Source organism: Chaetodon trifascialis, chromosome 12, assembly GCF_039877785.1.
Source record: "Chaetodon trifascialis isolate fChaTrf1 chromosome 12, fChaTrf1.hap1, whole genome shotgun sequence".
Lineage (NCBI taxonomy): Eukaryota > Metazoa > Chordata > Actinopteri > Chaetodontiformes > Chaetodontidae > Chaetodon > Chaetodon trifascialis.
This window is the reverse complement of record NC_092067.1, coordinates 19,242,075-19,266,611: the sequence shown is the minus strand read 5'-3', so window position 1 is coordinate 19,266,611 and position 24,537 is coordinate 19,242,075. Positions and strand designations below refer to the sequence as shown.

Here is a 24,537-nt window from a genome sequence, read left to right as displayed (position 1 = left end):
GATCTAAGTTACTGTTTTCCGATGCGGTTTAAGGTTTGTTTACTTTCTTAAAGTTTGTAGACAAAGATTCAGAATTTCTTTTGTTTTCAGTTAAGAAACAGAGAAAATGTTCATTCATAACCATTCAACGTGACTTAAATGTTAATGCTACAGCACCACATCCAGTTTCCACCAGTGGAGTTGACCTATTTTCCTTCCCCTCTGATATTTGGTGGAGATGCTAACGTCACAAAAATACTGTTTTATACGTCCAAGTACTTCAGTTATGAGCAAACATTACAGAGTTTTTAGCTGTAATAATTGCAGACTGCATTAAAAGCAGGTCAGCCAACTGATGGCCTTCCTGCTTTGCTGTAAATCAACATTATCCCAGTGACCTACTGAAGCAAGCTCAGACAGAAATGACCCAAAACTGTACGCAGACCAGCGCTCCAGGCCCTTCAGCACAGGTCTGCTTGATGTTTGTTTGCAGCATCGCTTAGTAGTGTTGGACATTTTAAATACATATGAGGACACATGTTTTTCCAAACCATCTATGCATTACATCCATTCACAATTAATCATTCTTGAACCTATAAATCTGCTTATTACATGCATAAAACACAAAATTATGTTTGTTTTTTCCTCAAATAATCTGTTGCAGAGAATATTATGTATAAGATTATTTTAAAAAAGAAGAAGCTTACACACAAGACCGATATACCTCTTAATATCATGCAGTCTAATACAACAGTAACCACTAACTATGGCCTAAAAATGACCACAGAGCAGAGACCATCACTGCAGGGCTCAGTCCCATTTGACTGCACAGGTGTACCTCAAGAACTACACAGTGTGCAGCACCTCATGTAAACTGAAGAATTTCATGTTTTCTGTGCAGATTCTTTAGTAAACATTACATTAAGCTGAGTCACAAAACGATAATTAAAAAAAGGTGTAAGGCTTATTTTGTAAAGCAGTTATACTGTGGCATGTATTTGCTGTTATACTGTTGCAGGATCGAGAGCGACTTCATGTGAAAACATGGACCAGCTGGGTCAGCGGGATGGCATCAGAGCTGTTACTAAAGAGCAGAATGTGGCAAGACATTCATTAACGACAAAAGAAACATGCTGTGGGTTTAATGACTCACAGTGAGGCGCGCAAAATCATACCACAAATCTATGTGTGCACACTTTTCTACAGCTTACTATACATTAACACACCCTCTAATATTTTGCCATAGATATTACATTTAATTGAACTTACAGTGCGATGAGGACCCAGTAAGCCAGTTCCTAGTATCTGCTCTAAGTATGCGTAGGTTAAAGCTGCCCCTGAAGCCATGAATGACTGAATGGAAGGGACAATATAGCCATGCAGCCCTTTGTGTGGATCTACTGTAGTGATTGGCCCAAGCAGCGCGACACTGTGCTGACTCCCCAGGGATTCCCTGTCTTTATGTTACCTTTTGAGGTGCTGCTCCAGCTCCCAGAACAAAAGCTTCATTGCCATCTCGTCATGGCCTTGCACTCGTACTCCCCGTACTCTCATTGAGCCGTCCGTCAGCAGGATCATACACACTCCACAGTAACAGAGCAGTGCGTCCCCAGCTTCTTTGTTTAGTGTTTTCTGACACCCCCTCGTTCCTTCTTAAATGTAGTGATCTGGCTCGCGCCCTATAGATGCATTAGCTGCATGGGGAATCACAGGCAGCATGCCAGCTTATGATGACTGTATGTGTGTGCTCCTCATTTTTCCTCTGTCGAAGTCATCCATTTGTGTTTGAATGGCTGACTAGTGAGTGAATTACTGACTACAGACAGTAGCTGGGCGGGTGGTGACGTGTGATCATGTGATGCTGGGAGTTACATAAACCATCAACACAGATTAGCATGTGGCCCAGTGATTTCCTGCTCCTCCAGCCCTCTGCTCTCTACAGCCTGAGACATGGAGATGCAATAAAACTATGAGCCTCACCTCTTCTCTGCAAAGCCTCCTACCATCTGAAATACTATGAATCACAGCGTTTTTACTGAACAACTTAAAATTGTGTCTCTTCGAAGCACATAAATGAGACCACAGGGATGTAGATGCACTGAACATATAATGTCTAGTTTGGATTTGGTGTATGAGCAACAGTTCAGACTGTCCCAAAAATCGGGGTGGCGAGAGATTAGCAATAAGACTACATGCTTTCCTTGTCACATAAGACGGCTGTCAGATCCACTACGAGGTCAAAGCCGTCATAGTTTCTGACCTTAACCTCAAAAACTGCAAAAGCAGCCCTGACACTTTTTCACTTGCTGATTTAGTTGGCAGTTTCAAAATGAAGCGTGATTTCGTTTTCTATGCTTGCCCCTCTGCCTGTGATTCAGGGTCTTATCTTGTCATTTCTCATTGAAAGGCTGCCTTAAGATGGCTTAGTGCCTCCACAGACGGAAAACACAACACCGCACTCACAGAGCCTCCACTGGCTTAGAGACGGCCGGCCAAGAAACAACAGGTAAAGGACGAGCACAATGCAGGGGATTTCGCTTGTCCTAACAGACTCGACGCACTGGAGTTAATCAGCGTCACATGACTTCTGCATGGGTCATACAGTCCTACAGCAGTATGCTTACAGCACTTCAGTTTAGCTAATCAACCGCTTCAAACACCCTGAATCAAACTAAAAACATTGGAAAATACAAGTTTTCAAACATCTCAAAGGCTCAATGTTCCCTATGTGCCGTTCTAACATATCCACAGCATCTTACGATACAAACATTTGAGCATTTTCTTCATAACATTAGTTTGTTTCCTGCCAAATATAAAGTGTAGCACTGCTCAATTTTCAGGAAAAGCATGAGGCGAACTGCAGCATGACCGTTCCCATAATACACACTTACTAGTAACTGGATACATCAATTACTCATACCCATCCACCCGAAACACATTGAGAAAAACATGAGATTTCCAACTTTCCACCATAACGTTATTTTTTATGTATTTCAAAGTGCCACGCAGTGGGCATCATGTTTGATTTCAGATCTACAATGACGATCTCTGATAGTTATTGTGGAGGTTCAACCAGTAGTTATCATTTCAACACTAACCATCATTCATTCATTGTCTAATGACTCTCAGTGGAGGCTTTTCAGACTTAAAAATGTCCCAAAACCTAGACTAACAAAACATAGTGTGGCTTTGTGAAGCTTAAAAAAATGTCTATCCACACTGGTAGTCAACATTTGGAATATGCACACACACACACATGCACATGCCACACAATAAAATACTAACTGAATAAATGAGTTAATGTATGCAGCCATGAGCAGGCCCACTTCTGGGTGCAGGTTACAAAACAAAAGCCTTCTTTGTAAAAAGCATTTATCTACCATCACAAACATCCACGAACGAGAAAGTCACCATTAAGAAAGGCGATCTGAAGTACAGCAGCCAAAAAGGTTGATTTCCATGTTAATGTACAGTAGCACTGCTTTCCAAAGCTCATGAAATAAACATGCTTCTGTATAACAGCTTGTTCTAATGCTACTTCTATCCCATATTTCACCTTTTGATTGTGATGAGAGGTAGTGCTATCAGCACAGGGCTGTGGTGATGTCCCACCACAGGACATATCTCTTAGTGTCTCTGCTATATATTCAATTTGAGGCAGGCTATGCAGTCAATCAGGACTGGATTCTCACATGATCTCATGAATAAAGCTGCCTTGCAAGGTAACATGGTTTGGGCAGCAGAACTCATCGTGTTCTCATGTGATGTGAGAGCAACAGTTTGAGCATCCCAACCAAGCTCAGATAAGGTGAGACTTGTTATTACAAAATCCAGAATGGTTGTTTTAAATCATCTCTTCTGCAAAACAATTACTGTACTGTGATACATATAACGTTACTGACATATAAAATGACATGCACTGCTTTGGCCATATTGTCCACCTCTATCTCGTGTAATTCCTGCTTTTTTTTTTTTTATTTGTCAAAATGTTTGACTCACAGGAAGAGAAACTGCACTCACATCCGCTGTGTTTCGGGGAAAATGCAATCTGTAAAAGTTAATAAAAGGGGCCTGGCATGTCCCAGCGATGAAAAAAGAGGCCTATTGAATTGTTGAATTGTAAAGGCTTTTGGCTGAGCTGTAGTTTGATAGTGGAAAGCACACACAGACTTTACCAGTAAGCCCTGGCAGTGGTTTTCCATAGTCACACCCTGACTATGGAGAATGACAGAGAGCTACTGAGTGAGTCAGTCAGAGAGGCAGGGAGGACTGATGAGTGGCCATTTTGGCCTCCATACGTAAGAGAGACAGGTGCTATTGGAGCATTTGGGCTGACAGCAGCAAGTCCTTAGTCCTCGCCCTATACTAAACTCTCACACATACACACATACACACACACACACACACACACACACACACACACACACACACACACAGGGGGAGAGGTGGAGGGAAAGACGGAGGGAGAGTGAGTCAGCCAGAGACACAAGAGCGAGAATGGCCTAGATCCACCGCCTCAGCATTAGTGCGGTCTCAAAAAGTCGTTTATGGAGGGAGAGCAGAGAGCAGATGCAAAGACAAAGCCTTTGATTACGCTTTGACGGATGTGGAGTGTTTAGACAGATAACACATTTAACTTGAGGGCTAAAATGTACTGATGGGTGCAAAACCTGGTTGTCAAAATACACAACTTAAACAGGAAGCTGTAGGATTCACGATGCAGGGAAGTGTATCCTCTGGCACCACTGATCATTCTGCACACAAATACACAGGGAAACTATGCAAATCACATGGTGTAAACGAGCTTAACATGCACAAACAAACACAGGTGTGGTCATCAGGCACCTGCACTGCTTACGGACACTTTGGCACCCACTGGCAGTAACCTTTGCCTCCCCCTTTCTCTCACACACACACACACACACACACACACACACACACACACACACACACACACACACACACACACACACACACACACACACACACACACACGCACAGAAGATCCAAGTTACATAAGAGTGTATGAGCAGCAGCTTTGAGTAATGTGGAGTGAAACCTGGCATTAAAAGGATTAGTGGGCAAAGAACACACAGCGCTCTGAGTCCAGACAACAGGGGACAGGAATGATGCTCACCGCAGCAACGGTGACAAGGGGAGAAGACACACTGTGGGGCTGCAGGGAGAATGTGGTGAGACACATCTCCTAATGGAAATGTCACTACAGCATCAAAAACGGATGGTTTTTCAAAGTCACATAAAGCACCGAGGTGTTATTGTGATAGCAACATCAAAATCATAACAAGATGCTACGTGCCTGTCGTGCTTCAGGCTTTTCAGAAACACCTTTATGGAGTCAGCCGTAGTGTTGTTTTTGGCGGCCTGTTTTAATTTTAGTCCTAGTCTAGTCTTTGTGTCAAGCTGTCATTTTAGTTTTTATTAGTTTTAGTCACGTTCGTACTATTTTTAGTCAAGTTTCAGTCGACTAAAAGTCTGAGCATTTTAGTCTTATTTTAGTCAGAATTATCCGTGACTATGATGACAACTGATGACATTTTAGTCTAGTTCTAGTCAATGAAAACTGTATTTTAGTCTCTTTTTAATAATGCAATTCTATTTAACCCAGTCAATATATAAGTAAATTTACCTAGTAGTATAGACGAAACCAAAATTTTCTTTTAGTCAAACCCATTTCACAATTCAAACAAGGTTGTCTTATTATTGTATTATTGTTACCTTATAGACTCAGGAATACATCCATTCCAGACACGAAGACGCTCTGATTTGAATTTACGACATATTTATTGTAACAACCAAAACCGGCTGGCCGGCCATTGGTCCTGTTCTCTGTGTCGGTTGTCTGTCGTTAACGCTAAACTACTGCAGCTGCATCGTCTAAATAATGCTACAAGTGGGAACTAATGCTGTGACGATGCCTGCCACTGCGCAGTGTGACCTGATGTAGCCCCTTCCTGAGACACAGGAAACAGAAATACTGCAAAATAATAATAACGCCACTAAACGAGACAAAATAACATTATAACATTTCGTCTCGTTTTAGTCAATGAATATAGAGACATTTTAGCAGAGTCTCTATTTTGTAAACCACATTTAGTCTTGTTTTTATTTGTCAACAATATTACCTTATATATTTCATTATAGTTATCGTCACATGACCAGCATTTACGTTGCGTCTCGTCTCATTTTCATCACGTGATAAAGGTTAGTTGACAATGATATTTAGTCAGAATTTTCGTTGATGAAAGCAACACTAGTCAGTCGGGATTTGAAGTTTGAACTACACCGCAGAAAATGTCCTCACTCCGAAGGTCTTAAATGGAAACGGTCTCGTCTTTATGAGGGCTGATTTCAGTTTGTCTCCCTGTGAATGGAGCTTATCTTTTTTTTTCGAGTCTGTATTTTTATCTTTTGGAGGCTGTTGGAAGAATCAAGATTACTCACGCTGATGTCTGGGTCATAAAGTTGTGCATCACACACACCTGCGAAACAGCCTCCAAAGAGTATGGCTAACAGAAGGATATACGTTTGTTTGTGTTTGCTGGTGGGAGGCTGCTTTTCTCGTACTGCACTACAGATCCATAAGACCATGTGAGTCAATTCTCTCTCTACAGCTCTGGTCTACATCACGAGAAATCTCCAACACAACCGCAGGTCTCTCAGCCAAATCAGTACAAGCAGTGGGCAGACGCACCAGTGATGTATACGGCTGTGTTTGATTGACAGCAGGAGAGTTTCTATTTGTGAGCTGATGAGGTCAATACATTAACCAATGGCCTGCCTTCACGACTAAATACAACACACCGAATCAGTCACCCACATGGTGTCTATTCGGGATCAGTCCATTTAAGCTTGTGCACCTATCCTTGCCTCTGAAGTGTTGGCATGCACACTATTCAATGCAACAACTGTAAAGTCGTGCTGACATATATGTTGCAGATGCTACAAAAACAATCGGTCTGTGCGATGAATGAAAAGAAAAAGGCGGGTGTGTGTGAAGGTTATATTCTATCGCAAACTTGAAAATCATGTCAGTGGCTGCATCCATACATACATGTACTGAGTCCATCGTGGAAGGAGGTCTATCGAAGATAAAAATGGTCATAACTCACTGAATTTTAAAGCAGTTTGTTTTGCCTGACATGTATTTATGGACCGCATGTTCATAGAGGAGAGACGAACAATACAAACTCAGCAGTAAGCTCATAAATGTATAAAAAGACTGATGATGGTTGATAGATATAATTTTGTGCTGGTGGGCGAAATGAGAGGGAAAATTTATCGATGCACCGCTGAGTGGAAAAAGGATTTCGCTTGGCTAACTTTGGACGAGGTACAGCAACTGTTGTTCTGCTGCTGGTGCAGAAGGCTCCAGGAAACATTTGAGGAAACAACATTTAAATAATGAGTCCTGTTATTAAGAGACATATGCTCACAGATCCGCGCTGAGGCAAATGACTTAAATCTCTTCGATTCTGTTGAATGACAAAGAAATCTTTCGAATTCTAGCTTTAAGTTGTTACACATTGCTCCCATATTTGTCTGCGCAAAACAAGAAACACTTTACAGATTTATACTATACGACCAATATGAATCCAACTGATATTGTATGTATGATAATATAAATCTACTGAGATCTGTACTGCTCATCTGCAGCGTAATATATATGTGAAAACATCTGTAACCTCTGCGGCACCACTGCTATGTGCAAAAGAAGTTAAGGTGTGGCCCTGTAAAAGGTTTTCATCATTATTCAGCTGCTGTACAAAAGTCTGGATGTAAATGGAAAGATAAAGCTATTAATATGTGAAACAAACTGCTAAAGATATTCAGGTATATTGCTATAAAGTGGCTCTAACTGAAAGTTCCCTGTATTCTTCCTAATCTTCCCTTGAATTGCTTCCAATATTTTTGACCTCTATTAGTTATTCACCTCTAAACCCCCCCCCCCCGCCTCCTCTGTTGATTTGCTCTGCTCCATCCTAATCTGGCCTGGGTCCCTGAAGGGTCTGGGTGTGGCAGGATTGATCGCTCATTGACAAGCCAGGAAACAGATGGAGAACGCTACCGCCCATCTTAGTTTGCCAAAGTAAACCTGTTTCATGACTTGCTTTTGGAAGCCCGGCCAACAGAATCCATATTTAGCTTTTTAATGCTAACAATCATTTCCAAATGTGTGTCCTCACATAATATTTCATCAATAAAAACAATCAAGTGATTATTGGAAAAGAATCATGACCCTGGTCTTTATTGCCTTTTAAATCAGCAGGTCAGGGAGAGTTCATCGGATCAATAACTTTGAACGATGAGGCTACAAGCCCTGACCCACTTCCCTGCCGTCTTATTTGTGTGTGCGTGTGCCGCCAAGATTACAAATGAAGGGAAGAGGACGGAGCGGTGAGTGGATTTACTAATGATGACTCTACCGTCAGGGTCTAAACCTCTGACGACAGCAGGGCTATCAAAAGCTCGGCTTAGCTACCAACAGACACGCTGTTGTTTCCTGGACGGCTTTACAGTCAGACAGGCCAACGCGTACCGTCTCACCTTCATCGTGCCACTCTCACTGTCTGAAATGATCCTTCTCTGCTCTTACACTCAGGATACTTGAATTTTCTATGTGTCACTGCATGTAAATACAGAGGCCAGGATAAGGGTTTCTGAGCTGACTTTTAAAACGGTGACCACAAATGGAAAGAAAGAAAACTGTTCATACATATTTACCAAACAGTAAAGTAAAGGAAAAGGTTGCTGAAATGTAGCAAGAACTGCCAAAGTCTGACACTATTATCCATCAGCAGGCATCATGACTGCATGCAGAAAGAGCCCCGGCAGGCCACACCGCCATCTTGTGGTGACAACGGTAATTATCAAATGTTTTTTCTAGTGCTTTCTGTAACTTCTCACAAGTAAAAGGAGCGACTGCTTGGAGGATTTTGTTCTCTGCCACGGTGGACTTAAACCTGATATAAAGTGGATGTTAGTATTAAAGTGGGACCTCCTTAATGAGGATGCAACCTCACGCACTTCCTTTACTCATATCTGAATTAGCAGCTAAACAGGCTAAATTCTGGGCCTGGGTCTTATAACCTGGATTCTACCACACTTGTTAATTTAAAACTTGGATCTTAGTGAGTCAAAACAAAAACAGAAGTCTTACCTGTTACAGCGAAGGCCACAGGGAAACATGGAAGAAAGAAAAAAAAAAAAACAGATTAATACAGTGTAGAAGGGGGTGAGGAGGTGCAGACAAGCTTGTTTCGTTGCACTGTAAACAAAAACAGATAACCTTTAGGGTTACTTACAATTTGTCCTGACATGGTATTACTTAAATAATATTTAGCTTTTAAAGAGGTTAAAGTGGTTAAAAAGGTTTGTTGACACTGCAGTGGCCACATTATGTCAGCCCTGCTAACAGAGAAACATCCTATCTGCACCATTTCTTTTACTGTTTGTAACAGTTGAAACGGACCGAAGATGTTTTCTACATATTACACTCAAACAATGGCGTACACATAAAACAAAACTGCTGACTCAATCACAGACCACCACCGTGAGGCAACATGCTCCATCATTACACTCCATCCATATTCAAAATTCAGGAGGCCAACACTCACATGGCCTCATCTGATAGCTTTGAGAACATATATATTCACACAGTGCTGTACTGTCAGGCTACAAATGCACATCACACTGGCTGTTAGAACATGTACTGTGACTTCAGAGATGTAGGCTGGTACATACTGCCACCTGGTGGCAAATACTGGAGCAGCTAGAGCCAATGCAAGCCTTACTACAAACTAAACTTTAACAGAACAGACCTCCTGTTGTGGGGTCAAACTACTGTTAAGTGCCCAATTTCTGCCCGAATGCCACAAATTAATCCCAAACTTCGTACCCCATGTCTTTGTTGTGCCTTGCTGATCAGAGAAATATCTGATATGTCACAAAAATTCAGACTCAACCAGCCAGCTGAGTCGCTCAGTGCTGTTCTGTGAGCACAAAGCCTCATTAAGCCTGCAAGCTTTCATCTGTGTCTGGTATGACACAGAAGGAGTTCATATATACAGCTGCCATTAACACAAAAAACAAGCTATGAAGAAATGAGCACTCTAACACATATTTGCAATTAACAGCCAAATCGTTCAAATAGGTCTGTGGTTGTTGGGCTGACAGTGGCTGGTTGGAAAATATTAAGATATAATGCAATCCCAGAGGGTACAGTTTGTATGCAATGCACAGGTCTGAACCTTAACTCCACTGCGTGTGTCAACATCAGCTCATTAAGCTCATTATCTGTCTTCAAACATGTGCACATGGCTTATTCTCAAGGAACAGTTACTTAAAAGGTGATGTTCAGGTTTGACATTTCACCGCTAATTGTCCTGTCTGCACCTTGGTGGTGATCTGGAGCTGTGAGTTAAGCCACCCACTGACCAGCTATCCCTCCTTCCAGCTCGCTTTGAGATTTGTTTTGCTAAACCTTGCTGTATTTTTCTTATTGATCTGCTTCCTGTGAATGAATTGACACGCTGCTTATGGCTTTACTGCAGCGGTTTCATAACAACTGCCACTGTCATTCTGGCAATGAAATGCGACTTTAACAACTCTTATGACTGCTTTGTGACCGCAATAACTCTCACATGACTGGTTCTCGAGTCTCAGATGTTAAAGCACATGAAAGCGCCAGCAAATGAATGCATAAACCTTTTCAAGCCGATTCACTTCCGACTGCAGCACTGCAATTAAAATGTCATTTTAATGAATGCAGTGATGGACTGCCTATAATCATGCCAGCCTCAAATAATGAAAAGTTGATTTTCATTGCTTTGTAAAAAGAATTAAAAAAAAAAAATGGCTAAATTAAACCCCATGAAAACACCACAAACATTATGACAGAATTGGGAAATTGTACCAATAGGATTCAAAGTTAATTGGCCAAGAAACTCTGCAAGAGGAATCATTTCAAGTCCAAACAAGGGAAAAAGGAAATCTATTTTCTGACTGTTTTACTAAACTTACAATAATAGATTTGGCTGGCTCACCCTGTTCGCATTGTGCTGCTAACACAGGGTTCGATTCTGTTTCCAGTGTGTTAATTTCTGGCTCTGCTGCTTCACTTCCCCACCCCTCCCAGCTTCAAGACTAGCACGCCTGAAAGGGAGTATTCACAGCAGCGGTTCAGCACTCTCCCACGCTCATTTGACCAGTCGATGTTAAGGTGCTTTCAAACCTAAAAACAGCATTCAGAACATCACATACACACATACATATGATAAGCCTGGTGTGTGTGCGTGGTTCACAGCTTGCCAACCAGCAGGGGGTGGTGCAGCACTGTTTACAGAGCTGAAAATGATACGCAGGCGGACTACAGCTGGCATTAATGCTACAGTGAGTGTGCAAATAGAGACCAGTGCATTAGAGATATCATGCTAAGAGCAAATTAAAAGCACATTTTGATTAACTTTTGGCTTTCTGGCCAAAAGGCTGTCTGCTTTAAGACACTATTAAATTCAAAAGCTAACCACTGACTGCAGATCTGTCGACTAATCTGCACATTCCACTGCAACTTATGAAGTAATAAAGAGCAGTACATGTGAAATACTACAAAAATCTTTTTTTTTTGTGGGGGCAAGTCTATTTGGGTGGGCTATAAATTAAAAATGTGGGAAACAATGAGTACAGAACACGGACATTAAATTAGCGGACACACACATGATGAAGAGTGTCTCTGTGCTTTATTCATGCTAATAGGGGAAGCAGCTGGCTAGACTATTGAGGGGAAAAAAAGATTTAAAAAAAAAAAAAAAAAAAAACTTCACTCCCTCCCTCCAGCAGCCTTCCTCATTCAGCCACAGAGCATAGAGAAGAGGATTAGCTCACACAAAGCAAGAATGAATATCAAACCCTATGGGAAAAGACACTGGATGGATGGAGCTCTCGCGTCATCACAGCTGAGCAGAAAGGCTGATCAGACTCAGCCGACCTGAGCAAACCACACACATGAACAGTGACACTTCAGGGTGATCGTCTTCATAGACTGGCAATATTTGAGCAGGGACTCTCAATTGTAAAGAGCGTTTCTGAACTGAGCCAAGCTGCCATTTCCCCCGAATTACAGCCTTTCTGCTAAGCTAGGCTAACCCTGTCCAAAGTTAAGTACAGGCATGAGGCTGATTTTGATCTTCTCATATCACTCTCTAAATCAATTAAAACTTCTTATTTAGAGGCAGTGTATTCCCCAAAACACCATACTATTCCTTTAAATTACAATTTTCTGTGGTATTGGTGCTGGTATTCATCTTTCTGAACTTCTTTGCACTGCAGTTCCCAGACCAGAAGCGTCAATTAGCGCCTCCGTGAAGACTTTTTCTGCCTTTTTGGCATGAAGTGTGTTGATTCAAGAGCCAAAACATTGGTTGATTAACTTGCATCTGTTCTGATTATAATTTACCTGTTTAAATAATCTTGAATGATAAACAAAAACTACAAAGAATTAGTCCTTATGGCATTTGAAACATGGACATTTGCTGGTTTTCTTAGCTTTATATGGCAGTAAATGGAACAGCTTCAGATTCTGACATCAAATCCCCTCGACGGTTTTTTGTCATCTTAGCTGGTTCGTCACCCTTCCTCATGTTGTCACAACATCTATGCATAATAATAATCAAGTTAAGTCATAAATCCAGTGAATAATACTTAACACATATTCAAGGACCTGTGGACAAACTGTCCTGGCAGCACAGAGGACACTCTCCTCATGATGGATGCAGGAAAGCTGTTTGACAAGTCAATCAGGGTCAGGTGTGCAAAATGGATGTGGGGACAGCACACGTACCTCTGCTTGATGTGTCATTATAAAAAGGAGGATTGATCATTTTGTGAATAGTTTTGTGCTCAGCCTGAAAAAAGCAATTTAGCAAGACTATTCAGCCCATCGGCACTGAGAGGCACCTGCTTGAATTAAGGTAGTATGGCATTATCTTTTCATCAATTACTTTGCCTATATCCTCGAGCGACCTTGGCGGCTTTTATTCCCGTCAGGCTGAAAAGACAAATATCTAATGATAATGAACCAAACTGCGAGAGAAACGGAACAAACAGTGTGGACGACAAGGAGGAGGAAAAAAGCCAATAGCAAAGTCATCCACTGCATTGTGCGTGTGCGCGTGTGTGTGTGTGTGTGTGTGTGTGTGTGTGTGTGTGTGTGTGTGTGTGTGTGTGTGTGTGTGTGTGATTCCTGGAGCTGACTGGACAGTGTTCTGGCCACAGGAATGCCGGCCATGATTCAGCACATTGCCTGCATGTTTAGGGGAATGACAGTGGCAGCCCACTAAAGCCTAAAAATAAGAATGCGTGGCTGAACATGAACCCTCCATCGGCACCACTTCATGGTGTCATACATCACACATGTGTTGCACAAACATTACGCCACATCTGCTGCAGACAACAGGAGGTCTCAACTACCACAAAATATTGAGTTCTCCCTTATCTTTCTTCATCCCTTTGCTCTAAGAGACAGCTTGTCCAACACACGATGAGAACTGTTCTTACAGCAGACAGTATAGCAGCCCCAGACTTACACCTGTTTTGACTACTCAAACCTCGTCTTAACATGCAAGCACTTATTTGTCAAGGGTCTTGGGTCATTCCTGTTTCAATCTTTGTACAAGGATTTAAAAAATATGCCCATGTTGCCATAGAAAATAAGCAGGTGAGCACCAGGAAAGTACTGTATATACAGGATGCTTAAAAATGCCTCAAGAAAGCACTTCACTCAGTGTCTATCTATTGTAATTAAAAGCAGCAAAATACTTTCTATAGATCCCAAATGCAATATTGGCTTACCGTCAAACCTTGACAACAAAATGTTCGTACTTAACAAGGGAACAAATGATCTACCAGAGAAATTTCAACGTTTATGCTCTGAACAAATAAGGGAGTGAATCAGCACAACGATCCATCATCACACAAACACTTATTCACACAAGAAACAAAGAGAGAGGCAAACACTGACACTGAACCCAAAAGAATAGCCTAATCTGAGGGTGATGAGACGAATGAATGGTCATACATAAGACTCATAGCACCAAAGCAGCCATTACAATTAATCATATCAGGTTGACCAAAGAGATCCTCTTGTGCCTCGAGCCTATTTATTTTGATGCACTACAGACCTCCTCAATGGAACGACAATAAATAAACAAATGACTACTGGAGTGTATGGTACAGACACAGAAATACAAAGGAGTGGTTTTTCAATAAGGTTATACTGTCATGACACTGTTTTTGTCTGTGTGTGTGAGTGTGTGAGAGAGAGAGACTTAGCCTACTTCCAGGACCACATTTAAGACTAAAGACCCGTTACTTAAGCCAGCTTGTCCAATTGGGGACAAAAGCTATGTCCCCAGTTAGGATAAAGGTGATTTTTGGGTCAGCTGTTTGGGGTTAGGTCGTGGCTAAGGTTAGGGACGTTAGGTCATGAATCTAAGCACATGCAATGTCCCCAAAAGTGACCTAAGTCGACATGCGTGTGTGTGTGTTCAGGGGTGGGAGGCCAATTTTCTCATAGATGAAAGGCAGGCTAAAAACACAATCCATTATCATCCATTACAAGCCATTAGTTTTCCCACCGCTCTCTTAAGTGAAACAATCCTGTTTATTGATGGAAAAATAAACCATCAGAAAGAAGCGGGCAGAGACCAGCGAAATCAATGATGCAGCTGCACAAAGTATACAAACAGCAAGGAGTGATCTACAGAAACGCATGCACACGTGTGCAGTTTGCATTCACCTCTGCTACATTAGCATACAGTAAACTGCACACAGTCTCCTTGTTTAGTTTCATTCTGCCATTCATGCTTTTGCCGCTTGGCTTGGAGTAGTAAATATTCAGTAGCGAGTAGTGAGACCTCCCTCCCTCTCCTCGCTCTCACACAGTATGCTGCTGCTCTGCTGTGTTCTGGTGTTCTCTGGCTTGGTCTGTGTGGTGGGAATGGGGGAGGTGTCAGCAGCATGACAAACAACAAATGCTGTTTACTTTTAGTGATGTGGAACCGTGGACAAACCAGAGCTCCATATAAAAAGGCAACAGCTCAATGCTGTTAAAATATTGGTGCTTTTGCGACAAAAAGCGACCCTGCGATCGAGTGCGAGCGTTTGTCATGACATCAGTCAACGACTGTCGCTGCTTAAAAAAGCACAACACCTGTCCGTTATTGGCACCTGCGTCCATACGGAGTCAGTGGCTTGTTTCCTGCTCAATTTCGCACCATGATTGAGGAAATACGGCTGAAAAAACAACATCACAACATTTGCACTGAGAGTACTGTACAACACTGCAGTGTCCTATTATTATTATTCCTCTAAATCAAGCTCTCCAGACATAAGGGAACATGCTCGTTTGGTACAGAAATCAGCAAAAATCACATGATCATTTTTGTAAGTGAAAATGAAACGCAAAAATGACCATTCCCACTAAAATTGTGACTGTCAAAATAACGGCAATATGATTGCTTTTGCATAAAACATTTCCATAAAATTAAGAATTAAGAAAATCATAGATTAAGATACGCCATGACACCTATATGTGACCAACAGGGCTGTACCGAAGGTAGGGGTTGACATTCGAATTGTGAAAATCAATATTTGAGGGTGTGTGGTGGGGCTTTGAAGAGTGCCGTGAGGGGGCGATCAAGAGGAGTGGAGGGACAGATGCCTCCAGACAGCTGCTCTGGAGGAGACAGCCAGGGCCCCTGCTCCGATCCAGGACTGTTGACCAGCGGCTAAATGTTTGGGATTAAAAAGTGGACTCATACGAGTATCCAGGAAGTCTGCAACAATTCACGATAACAAAATAATATTTAATCAATCAATTAATGTTACATCTCTTGTCATTGGGATCAGCACGAAACCTAGGCAGGCAAGGCTCAGACAGTTAGTCCATATTATTTTATGACTCAGACATATTCCTACAACTACGTTGACGCTAGTTATTGTCTACAAGAGAAAAAGAGACATTTTGTATTTGCAATTTAGGAGCAGAGAGCAAATTCTCCGGTGTAACGTCAATGTGTGAACTCTGCAGCAACAACACACAACAGTCCAACGTTATGTCGCCATGACAATGACGTCAATGATCGGGGAATCAGCTACATTAAAACTACGCTCATCGGGGGGCCAGGACCGGTGTGAATGATCTCCAGCTACACTCTACATTAAAGTTAATAAAAATTTCTTTCCAATGGTGAGTAACATTAGATGCATACATTTTCTGGATTTATTAATATTCTGTGGCCTTCTCAAAGTCCGGCCCTCAGTCCAGGGGATGTGGAGAAGCCCTGTTCTACGGTATAACCTTCCTGAAGTCAACATATAAAACCATCTACAGAGCACAATGACGAAGGACACAGTGTTTCAGAGCTGAAACAGTGATGCATTCTGCTCAGTCTGGTTCCATCTGGTCCAGTCTGCTGTGTCCTCATCGGTCTCAACGAGCTCCAGCAGACCCGACTAAGTTGGGTTAGGTCAGGTTGGGTCACTTCCTCTGTGTGTTGTGAATTTTGGGGATCTCGTTGATCTCCACACAATGAGCAACAGGCCCAGCACACACTGGGTCCCTGCACTGCCAGGGGGAAGATTACATTCAAAACAGACAGCAGCAGAGATAGCCATCATGCTGCCAGCCAGCCTACATTCCCCTGAGCCTTCACACATTCAAACACGCACACACACTTAGGCTGTGGTCACACCAACAATAGCTCAGCCTTTAAAAAAAAATGCAGCATCCTCATTCATTTCAATGAGACCATTGCGTTTGCACCACAGGGGCTTCGACTAAAAAATGCAAGCTAGTTTGGCACTGAGTTGGCCATTCAAATACATGAAAGTGTACATTCAGGGTAGCTGAAGGAACAGGCCCCCACCAACACAACCCCATGTGGGTTTTTTTCCAACCTGACCCTTAAAACAAAGCCATGACCCTCAGGTGTGCTTGAAAGTGGGGGCCGGCCAAAATGTCCTCATTCCCTATTACTGAAATTCAGTTTGGTTCTCACAAAGATAGATGTACAAGACCACAGAAACACACACACACACACACATACAAACACAGCCTAACAGCTCAAACCCACATCCTGACATACTGGACATAGGAGGCATACATTGTGGAAACCTGCAAACGATCCCATTAGAATACCTGCGCTCACATAAGTTACATTTTCCTAATGCCATTTAACATTTGACACCTCTCCCTAATCACTGACTTTCCATGAATGGCCTATAAACCGCCGGCAGTCTGCCCACACACACGTACAGACCACCCACCCATCTTGAACATATTCCATTAATGACTTGTCAGTGCAGATAGAGCAAATGCACCATTGCCACCCCCCTCAATCTGATACTCTAAAGAGACCGTGACATTTTACAGCCATGTCTTATATGCTGATTTATGAGGCCACGGTCAACCCACACATTAAAACCTGAAAATATGTTGACAGGAGTCACACAGCAGATCACAGGAACTGTACAACTACTGATAGGGCACACAAACGCCCAGCTGGAGCACGCCTGTAAATACATTCCTGCGACACAGAACAAATCAGCTTTTATGAGAGGAACTGGCTTCTCTGCAATTAGTGCACAAAGGAAAAAGGTCCCAGGTCTTAGAGGCGCTTCCATAAAAGTGGTGTTTAAGGGTGCAGTCAGTTATACTTTACTGCCTCTTTGCACAAAATGACAAAATTTTCTGCAGGAAAATGAAAGTCATCAATACAAGTCATTCCAACATTACCGCAATGAGATTTAGGGTAATAACTCAATAATATTAGAGGACACATTTTAGTGCAATCACATTGTGATGACGTGAACATGTAGTGTTCAGTGAGACATTAAGCTTTCTGAACTAAGACAGCACAGCATCATGTTTTTGCTAGGAATGGTTCAATTTCCCAGGATCCCCGAACTACCCACTATGCACTAAATAGTTGGTAAAGTTTCTCTTGAGCAGACATGAACACTGATTTAATATGTTCAAGTTGTAGAAAACTGCAAAACAGCAAGCTTCACAATATGAAATATTTGTCACCATGAACTTAACCCAAATATCAAAAGCAAAGTTGGTGTACAATTAAATTATATAACTTCATTTTACTTCTGAGAGTATTTTAAAAAAGTATTCATTCGTGTCTTTTAATGCTCTGATAAATGTTGTTAACAGTAACGAACAAAGCACATACACTGTCATGAGAGAGAAACTTACTTTGGGATGTTCAAATAAAAAAACCAAATACTCTAAAACAGACACAACTCAGGCTCCCCAGCTTTGCAAACTGTTGTGCAGGTAATGATGTAAGAGTACCTCAACAGTGAAGCACAGTTAGTGAAAAGTAGCTTGATCTCAGCAGTGGTTAGACAGACCAATCAGCTGCTGAAGAGCCCTGTGGCTGCTCAGTTTGAGCTAAGACTTTTCTGGAAAACAATAAACGGTTGCTTATTTGCTTTAATTTACATTAAGTGACCTGATTTTGTATGTGCATTAAAAACATTTGTGTATTCCCCATCAAAATGTCTGTTACTGTGAATAGTTAAGTAAGTAGGAGGCCAACCAATCTCCAAATTGAATCAGGTTAAAGATTAAATATTCTTTCAATATTATTTTGATCAGAAAATGAGTGAAAAAAGGAAAGGAGCAAACTGCAAAAGTTTGGGCACTCCAGGAGAATTGAGCTCTCATAACTTTTACCAAAGTCTTAGACCTTAATTAGCCTTTTTTAGGGCTAGGGCTTGTTCACAGTCATTGTTAAGAAAGGCCAAGTGACGCCACTTTCAAAGCTTTATACATACTCTGACTCCTCAAACCTTGTCCCAAGCTTTAAGCAACTGATGCCCACGAAGGAAAAGTCTATGAGAAGATGGAAGGTAGTTGCCTCCTGAGCGATTAAGAAATGGAAGTTAACAGGCACGGTGGAGGTCAAGTTGAGGTTTGAAAAGCCAAGAAAACTTGTGAAAACTGCACATAAGATTGCCAGAAAGGCAAATCATCACCCCATTTTCCTGCAAAAGACCTTCATGAAGAGTTAGCAGGCTGTGAGAGGGGCGTGCACTGTCCTATTGTGCAGCAACACCTGTGCAAATATGACTTTCATGGAAGAGTCATCAGAAGAAATCCTTTCCTGCATCCTCACCACAAAAAACTCAGAAATTTTGATCAAGAGTACCCAAACTTTTGCACGCCATTGTATAACCATGAAGAAAAATGTATTCTTATTCAAATGTATGCTTCAATTACTCACCGTGTGGTTTATCTGCACTCAAATTTAGGCTTAGAATAGAAATATAGACAACAAACTGAATTAAGTATCAGCAGATGGTCAAATATCAAAGGACTTGAATCTGGGGGGAAAAAAGCTTAATTGGCAGATGCTTAGTTTGTGGTCTTTGCAAGTGTGCAAGAGCTAGTGTTTGTTTATATCTGCTGATGAGGCTGTGCTGTCATCTCTGGGTTTGCACCACTTTTTTTTTTTTTTTTAATCAATGGAGGTTCATTTCTTAAGAATGAAACAGGCCAATTTCAGCCTTCGTTAGGAGAGAAACACTGACTTCAGCAGGCACTGTCACTTGTGTGACAGCAGGTAAACTAGAGAGAAATGAGCCGTGAGTTTAATTCACCCAGACAATCTTCTCATTTGTACCAAGGGCTTTGGTTTCTCCCAAATGCTACTTATCATCAAAGACAATAATCCACCTGATCCCCATAGATCTCACATTCCTCAGAGTTAAACGTCATGTGATAACAGTAGCCATCCTTCAGTATCTATTTAACTGGCCCATAAAAGACAGACTGAAACAACACATCATTACATCCACGTTACCCTTTACATCCTCGATAATGAAAACCAGTCCTGTAATCAACTCATCTTGGTTTCTCCTCCCTACCTGTTTATCATTCGAACTCTGGTATGCAAAGCATCCTAAAAGCTGAGGCAATGATATTTTCACAAGTCAGAAAAGGGAGCTTATGATTGAAAGAGTGACTTGAAAAACAGTTTTTAAAACAAACTATTCGTAGGGCATTCCTATTCCTCAACTAGTTCAATGCAAACTTACGAGCAATCTGTAGTGACTGGAGAGGAGTGACAGAGAGGGATAGAGCAAAAGGAGGTAGAGAGAGAGAGAGAGAGAGAGAGAGAGAGAGAGAGAGAGAGAGAGAGAGAGAGAGAGAGAGAGAGAGAGAGAGAGAGAGAGAGACTGAAAAATCAATAAGCTTTTAGTGAAGGAAAAGGACGATGGCACTATATTTTTCATGTCAACAAGTAAACCAGCATCTCTTCCTCATGACTTCACTGAAAGGTAGAGAGTATTTTTAAGGCTTGCTTAGGTGAGATGGACTGTAAAACAAAATTAAATATTATCTGTAATGCTTTGTTTCCTCGGTGGAATTGGCCAATTTAGTTTATTTCTGTCACATTTACAGCAACCTGCCTTCTTCTATCTCAAAATAATTATACAACCTCTGCCTGCTTTCCTGCTTTTAAACAACAAATGTGCTGAGAGACTGTGTACAGTGAACTGTGCACCCAGCAGAAATTGTGCCCTGTAAGGCAGACAGTTGGAATTCAAGCAAGGAGGCAGGCTTTGTAAAATGTCGAATCACTGCAGCCACTTGATAGAGACAAGAGACATCACATCCAGCTGAGCCATGCACTGTGTCCCACTGGCAGAGGACAGGCAGACTGAGGCAGCCTGGCCACTGTCTGCTGGCTATCTAGGAAAACAATAACACTTTTCTTCCCTCACAGCTGCCACAGCAACCGGAGAAATCATCCAGCTTCAAACAGACTGAGTCTCTGTCATCTACTTTGACTCCAGACAAGTGCTAAAATGTTTGTCACTTGTGCCTGTGTTGAAACACGTGTCAGAATAATCAGTGAATATAAAGAAAAAAGTGAAGAAAGTAAGGAAATAGAAGCTCTTACCCATCCTCCTCTCCATCTACAGTCTTGAGACCAGCTGATGCAGTTAAGGCACTGGCGGTAGTGGTGTTGCCCTCAGCTTCTTGACCCTGGCCAGTGCTGGATCCAGATGCAGCCTCCCCTCCGGACAGCTTGGGCAGCCCCAACAAAGCTGACTGGTGCTGGAGGAGCAGCCGTTGGGCATCCTGCAGCTGAGTGGTGGTGAAGCTGGGCAGACTAGCATAGAGGGCACTGGCCTGGGCAGCATGAGCTAGGGCCTGGGCACTGCTATGGTCCTGGGACAAGCAAGATGGTTGGCTCTGAGGAACACCCTGTGGGTGCATCCTACCACTATTTCCAGTGTTGTGGGCTTGGGGCTGGGTTTGGGGATCACTCTGGGGGTTGGGAGGAGGCACACCTGGTGCAGACACTTGGCTCTGGTGGACTGTTGTGGGCAGCTGGGTGCCGAGGCCCGAATTTTGGATTTGTGTTGAGAGTGACTGTGGCTTCTGCTGCTGGCAATCCAGATGGCCGGGGTGGCTCTGAGGCTGCTGGCCAAGACCTGGTACTCCAACATGAGAGGACATACTGGAGGTGGCGGCCTGAAGGGAGGAGGGCTGCTGGGACTGTGTGTGAAGGAGTGCCTGTGACTGCTGCAGGGCTCCCATCATCTGACTTGCTCCATTAGCTGACCCAGACTGTGCTGATCCAGCTTGGTTGGACAGAGATTGAGCAGCAGCACCCTGGGGGACACCTTGGTGTGGCTGGGTGTACTCAGGTGGCCTCACCTGCACTGGGGTTGCCTGTGGGGTGGCAGATGGCTGCTGTGGCAAGGTGGCATATCCCATCTTCTGTTGCTGAACACCCACTATGCCCTGTGTGGAGCCTGGGGATTGATTAGCAACTGCCTGGGCATAGGTGAGCTGCTGCTGGTGTACAGCAGACGTAGGGAGTCCAATGGTGGTCTGGTGGCCTGACATGGGAGCTGAGGGGGCCACAGTAGTCTTCACATGTGAATGGGTAATATCCTGGGGGTGCATGTGAGGTTGGGTTTGAGACATTGCCATGCTTAAGCCACTGGGGAGGATTCCTTGAAAGCCCTGAGGAGGGGAGGCATAATCCTGGGCATGCTGGGGTCCTGGGGGTCCCCCAGTCTCTCCGCTGCACACACTTTCAGTATAATGGCTCAATGTACTCATAGTGCTACTCACAGAGCTACCACTTGTGCTTTCCCTCTCTGAGGCCCCAGCAAAGCTCTCAGAGACAAACTGACGCATGCTGAGAGACCCAGTATCAGATGCAGAGGAGCTGGGAGCAGAGGCTGGGGTCTCCTTGTCATAGAATTCAGTGCATGTCCATCTGCCCTTCTTAAAAGGCTCAGAGCTAGAGTCCAGCTTCACCACCCTGAAGCGAGAACTGGTGGTCGCCACTGCAGGGGCTGGAGCTGGAGCAGGCTGGGCAGGAGAGGATGGTACAGGGGCTGCGGGCACAGCTGTGACAGGGGCACTGACGGGCTGCAGCACAGCAGATCCAACCCTTCCCTGGATCCCACTGGAGACTCCCATCCCTCCAGAGGCACTGACAGCAGCAGAAACAGCAGCAGCAGTAGCCGTAGTAGTCATAGTGATGTTGGAGTTGATGTTTTGGTGTTGCTGGATCATGCCGACATTAGTGGTTGTTATAAGGTTACCCCCGGCTGCAACAGCACCACCTCCACCTCCACCTCCACTCCCCCCACTGCTGCTTATCACATTGAGAGGAAAGCCACCACTGCTACTGCTAGCACTCGTGCTGATCCCCCCTCTCACAGGCACGTTGGCAGAGCTCAACATATTCACATTACTAACACTGCTGGTCTGGGGATTAACTATGCTAACTGTAGTGCCTGTAGCAGAGCTGTGCATTCCAGGGACAGATCCCGGGGCCACAACCCCCAGAGGCTGGGCAACAATACTTGGAGGAGCAGCCTGGGAAACATTCTCTTGAGGGACCCCCACATTAGAAGGCATTTTCTGGGTGACACATGGTAAAGCTCCAGAAGCGAGGGCAGATGGGGTGCTCCCTGGCCCACAGGACAGAGGGTAAACCTGGGCATGGTTAGGATGAGGAGGATGTTGATGGTGCAAAGTCCCATTGACCATGGCCCCACCGTGCTGTTGAGCCTGGTTTAGGGCGTGGGGATGTGAAGGCTGGTTGGGGGAGACAGCTCCAGGGGTCTCTGCCTCATGGAAATTATTCAGTGTCTCTTCCGAAGAGCTTCTCTCCGCACCCACTATGTCGTTAGCTCGGGAGAGGGACACATCCAGGATTTCAGAAGAAGAGAGATCCTCTGTGTGGGATTCATCCAGGTCATCATAGCTTTCAGTGTCCTCTGCGATACTGTTGTTGGTACTCACAGATATTTGTGCTGGAGTCACACTGGTGATCTGGAAACCGCTCTTCTTTTTTATCTGAGCTCCGGCCGACTGTGTGGGCTGGGGCTGGGAATGCAGATTCAGGCTGTGGGGTGGAATATGATGGGAACCCGGGGAGGAGGAACCAGCGGGGGGTTGGCACTGAATCAACAGGGAAGGTTGATAATCATCGGCTGGGACGTGGCTGTTATTGACCACCGGGTTTGCCGGTGTTGACAGCGCGGAGCCGCTCCCGCTGCCTGTGCTGCTACCCCTTCTGTGAAAGACAGCCGGGTGCGCCATCTTTCTAACACTGCCAGAGTCTCCTGCAGGGTCCGGATGATGCATTTCGAGAGAATCCGGGGGGTAGTTGGTCTCTGACAGTATGCAATAAGGTTGCAGTTCGTTAACGGCGCCGTCTTGACAAAACTACGTCCAACAGACAACACGATCAAAAATATATATTTGAAGCAAGTCTCGGCTGTTCTCAAATATCAGGCAAAGTTGTGCCGATATTTACAGCCTCTCACACACCATTCGGTGTTCTCCGGTGACAGACAGAGAGGCTAAAGAGGCTAGTGGCCGCTCGCTGAGTAGCTAGCGGGCTAACGTCAGCTGATGCCAGTTGTAATTCGCCGGCTATCGACCAGTGCTCTCCGTTTGTGCCTTTGTTAAGCACAAGCTAACATTCTGTGGGTTTTCTACCGTGAAGCTGTGCTGTAACGACCCCTCGTACTGAAAGCAGAGAAGCTGCTGAGTAAGTTAGCGTTGTATTAGATGCTAGCCTGACAGAGGAGTAACGTCAGCTAGCTAGCTGCCAGTCTCCATCACCGGCTAGCTAAACACAGACTATAGTGAGTCGTTTCAGCTGCTGAATTTGCTCAAAGGAAATAAAATGAAAACAAGCGACCTTTTCTCCGGTGCACGGCGACGTCAAACCGAATACAATCACTTAATAGCGATGTGCAAAGATTTAATCCATTCCGCTGAATCCTCGTTTTGGTCGTGGATTTGCTGTATCACTGGTCCTCCCCAGCAGTAGCGTTGTTCAGTCTGTAGCCTCCTGCACCGCTGCTGTGGCTCTGTGCTGTGACGGGACTGGAGGGGAGGGGTGCTCCGGTCCGTAATATGGCGACCGCGCATGGTCTCTACTGCCAGACATAAAGCAGTCTGGGAGAGGCGGTGACGAACCC

At 43.7% G+C, this 24,537-nt stretch overlaps 1 protein-coding gene across 2 annotated transcripts in view; it reads right to left on the bottom strand.

Annotated features, from left to right (window-relative positions):
* LOC139339968 (TSC22 domain family protein 1-like) overlaps positions 1 to 24,537 on the bottom strand; it is a 31,072-nt gene extending 6,535 nt beyond the window's left edge. Inside the window, exon 1 of one of the 2 annotated variants that reach the window (XM_070975454.1) lies at positions 20,976 to 24,537. In XM_070975454.1, the coding sequence (XP_070831555.1) occupies positions 20,976 to 23,692 (2,717 nt within the window). In that variant the 5' untranslated portion in view covers positions 23,693 to 24,537. Of the gene's footprint in view, positions 1 to 1,447; positions 2,539 to 20,975 lie in introns of those variants that run through there. The other variant, XM_070975456.1, reaches the window with a different exon arrangement.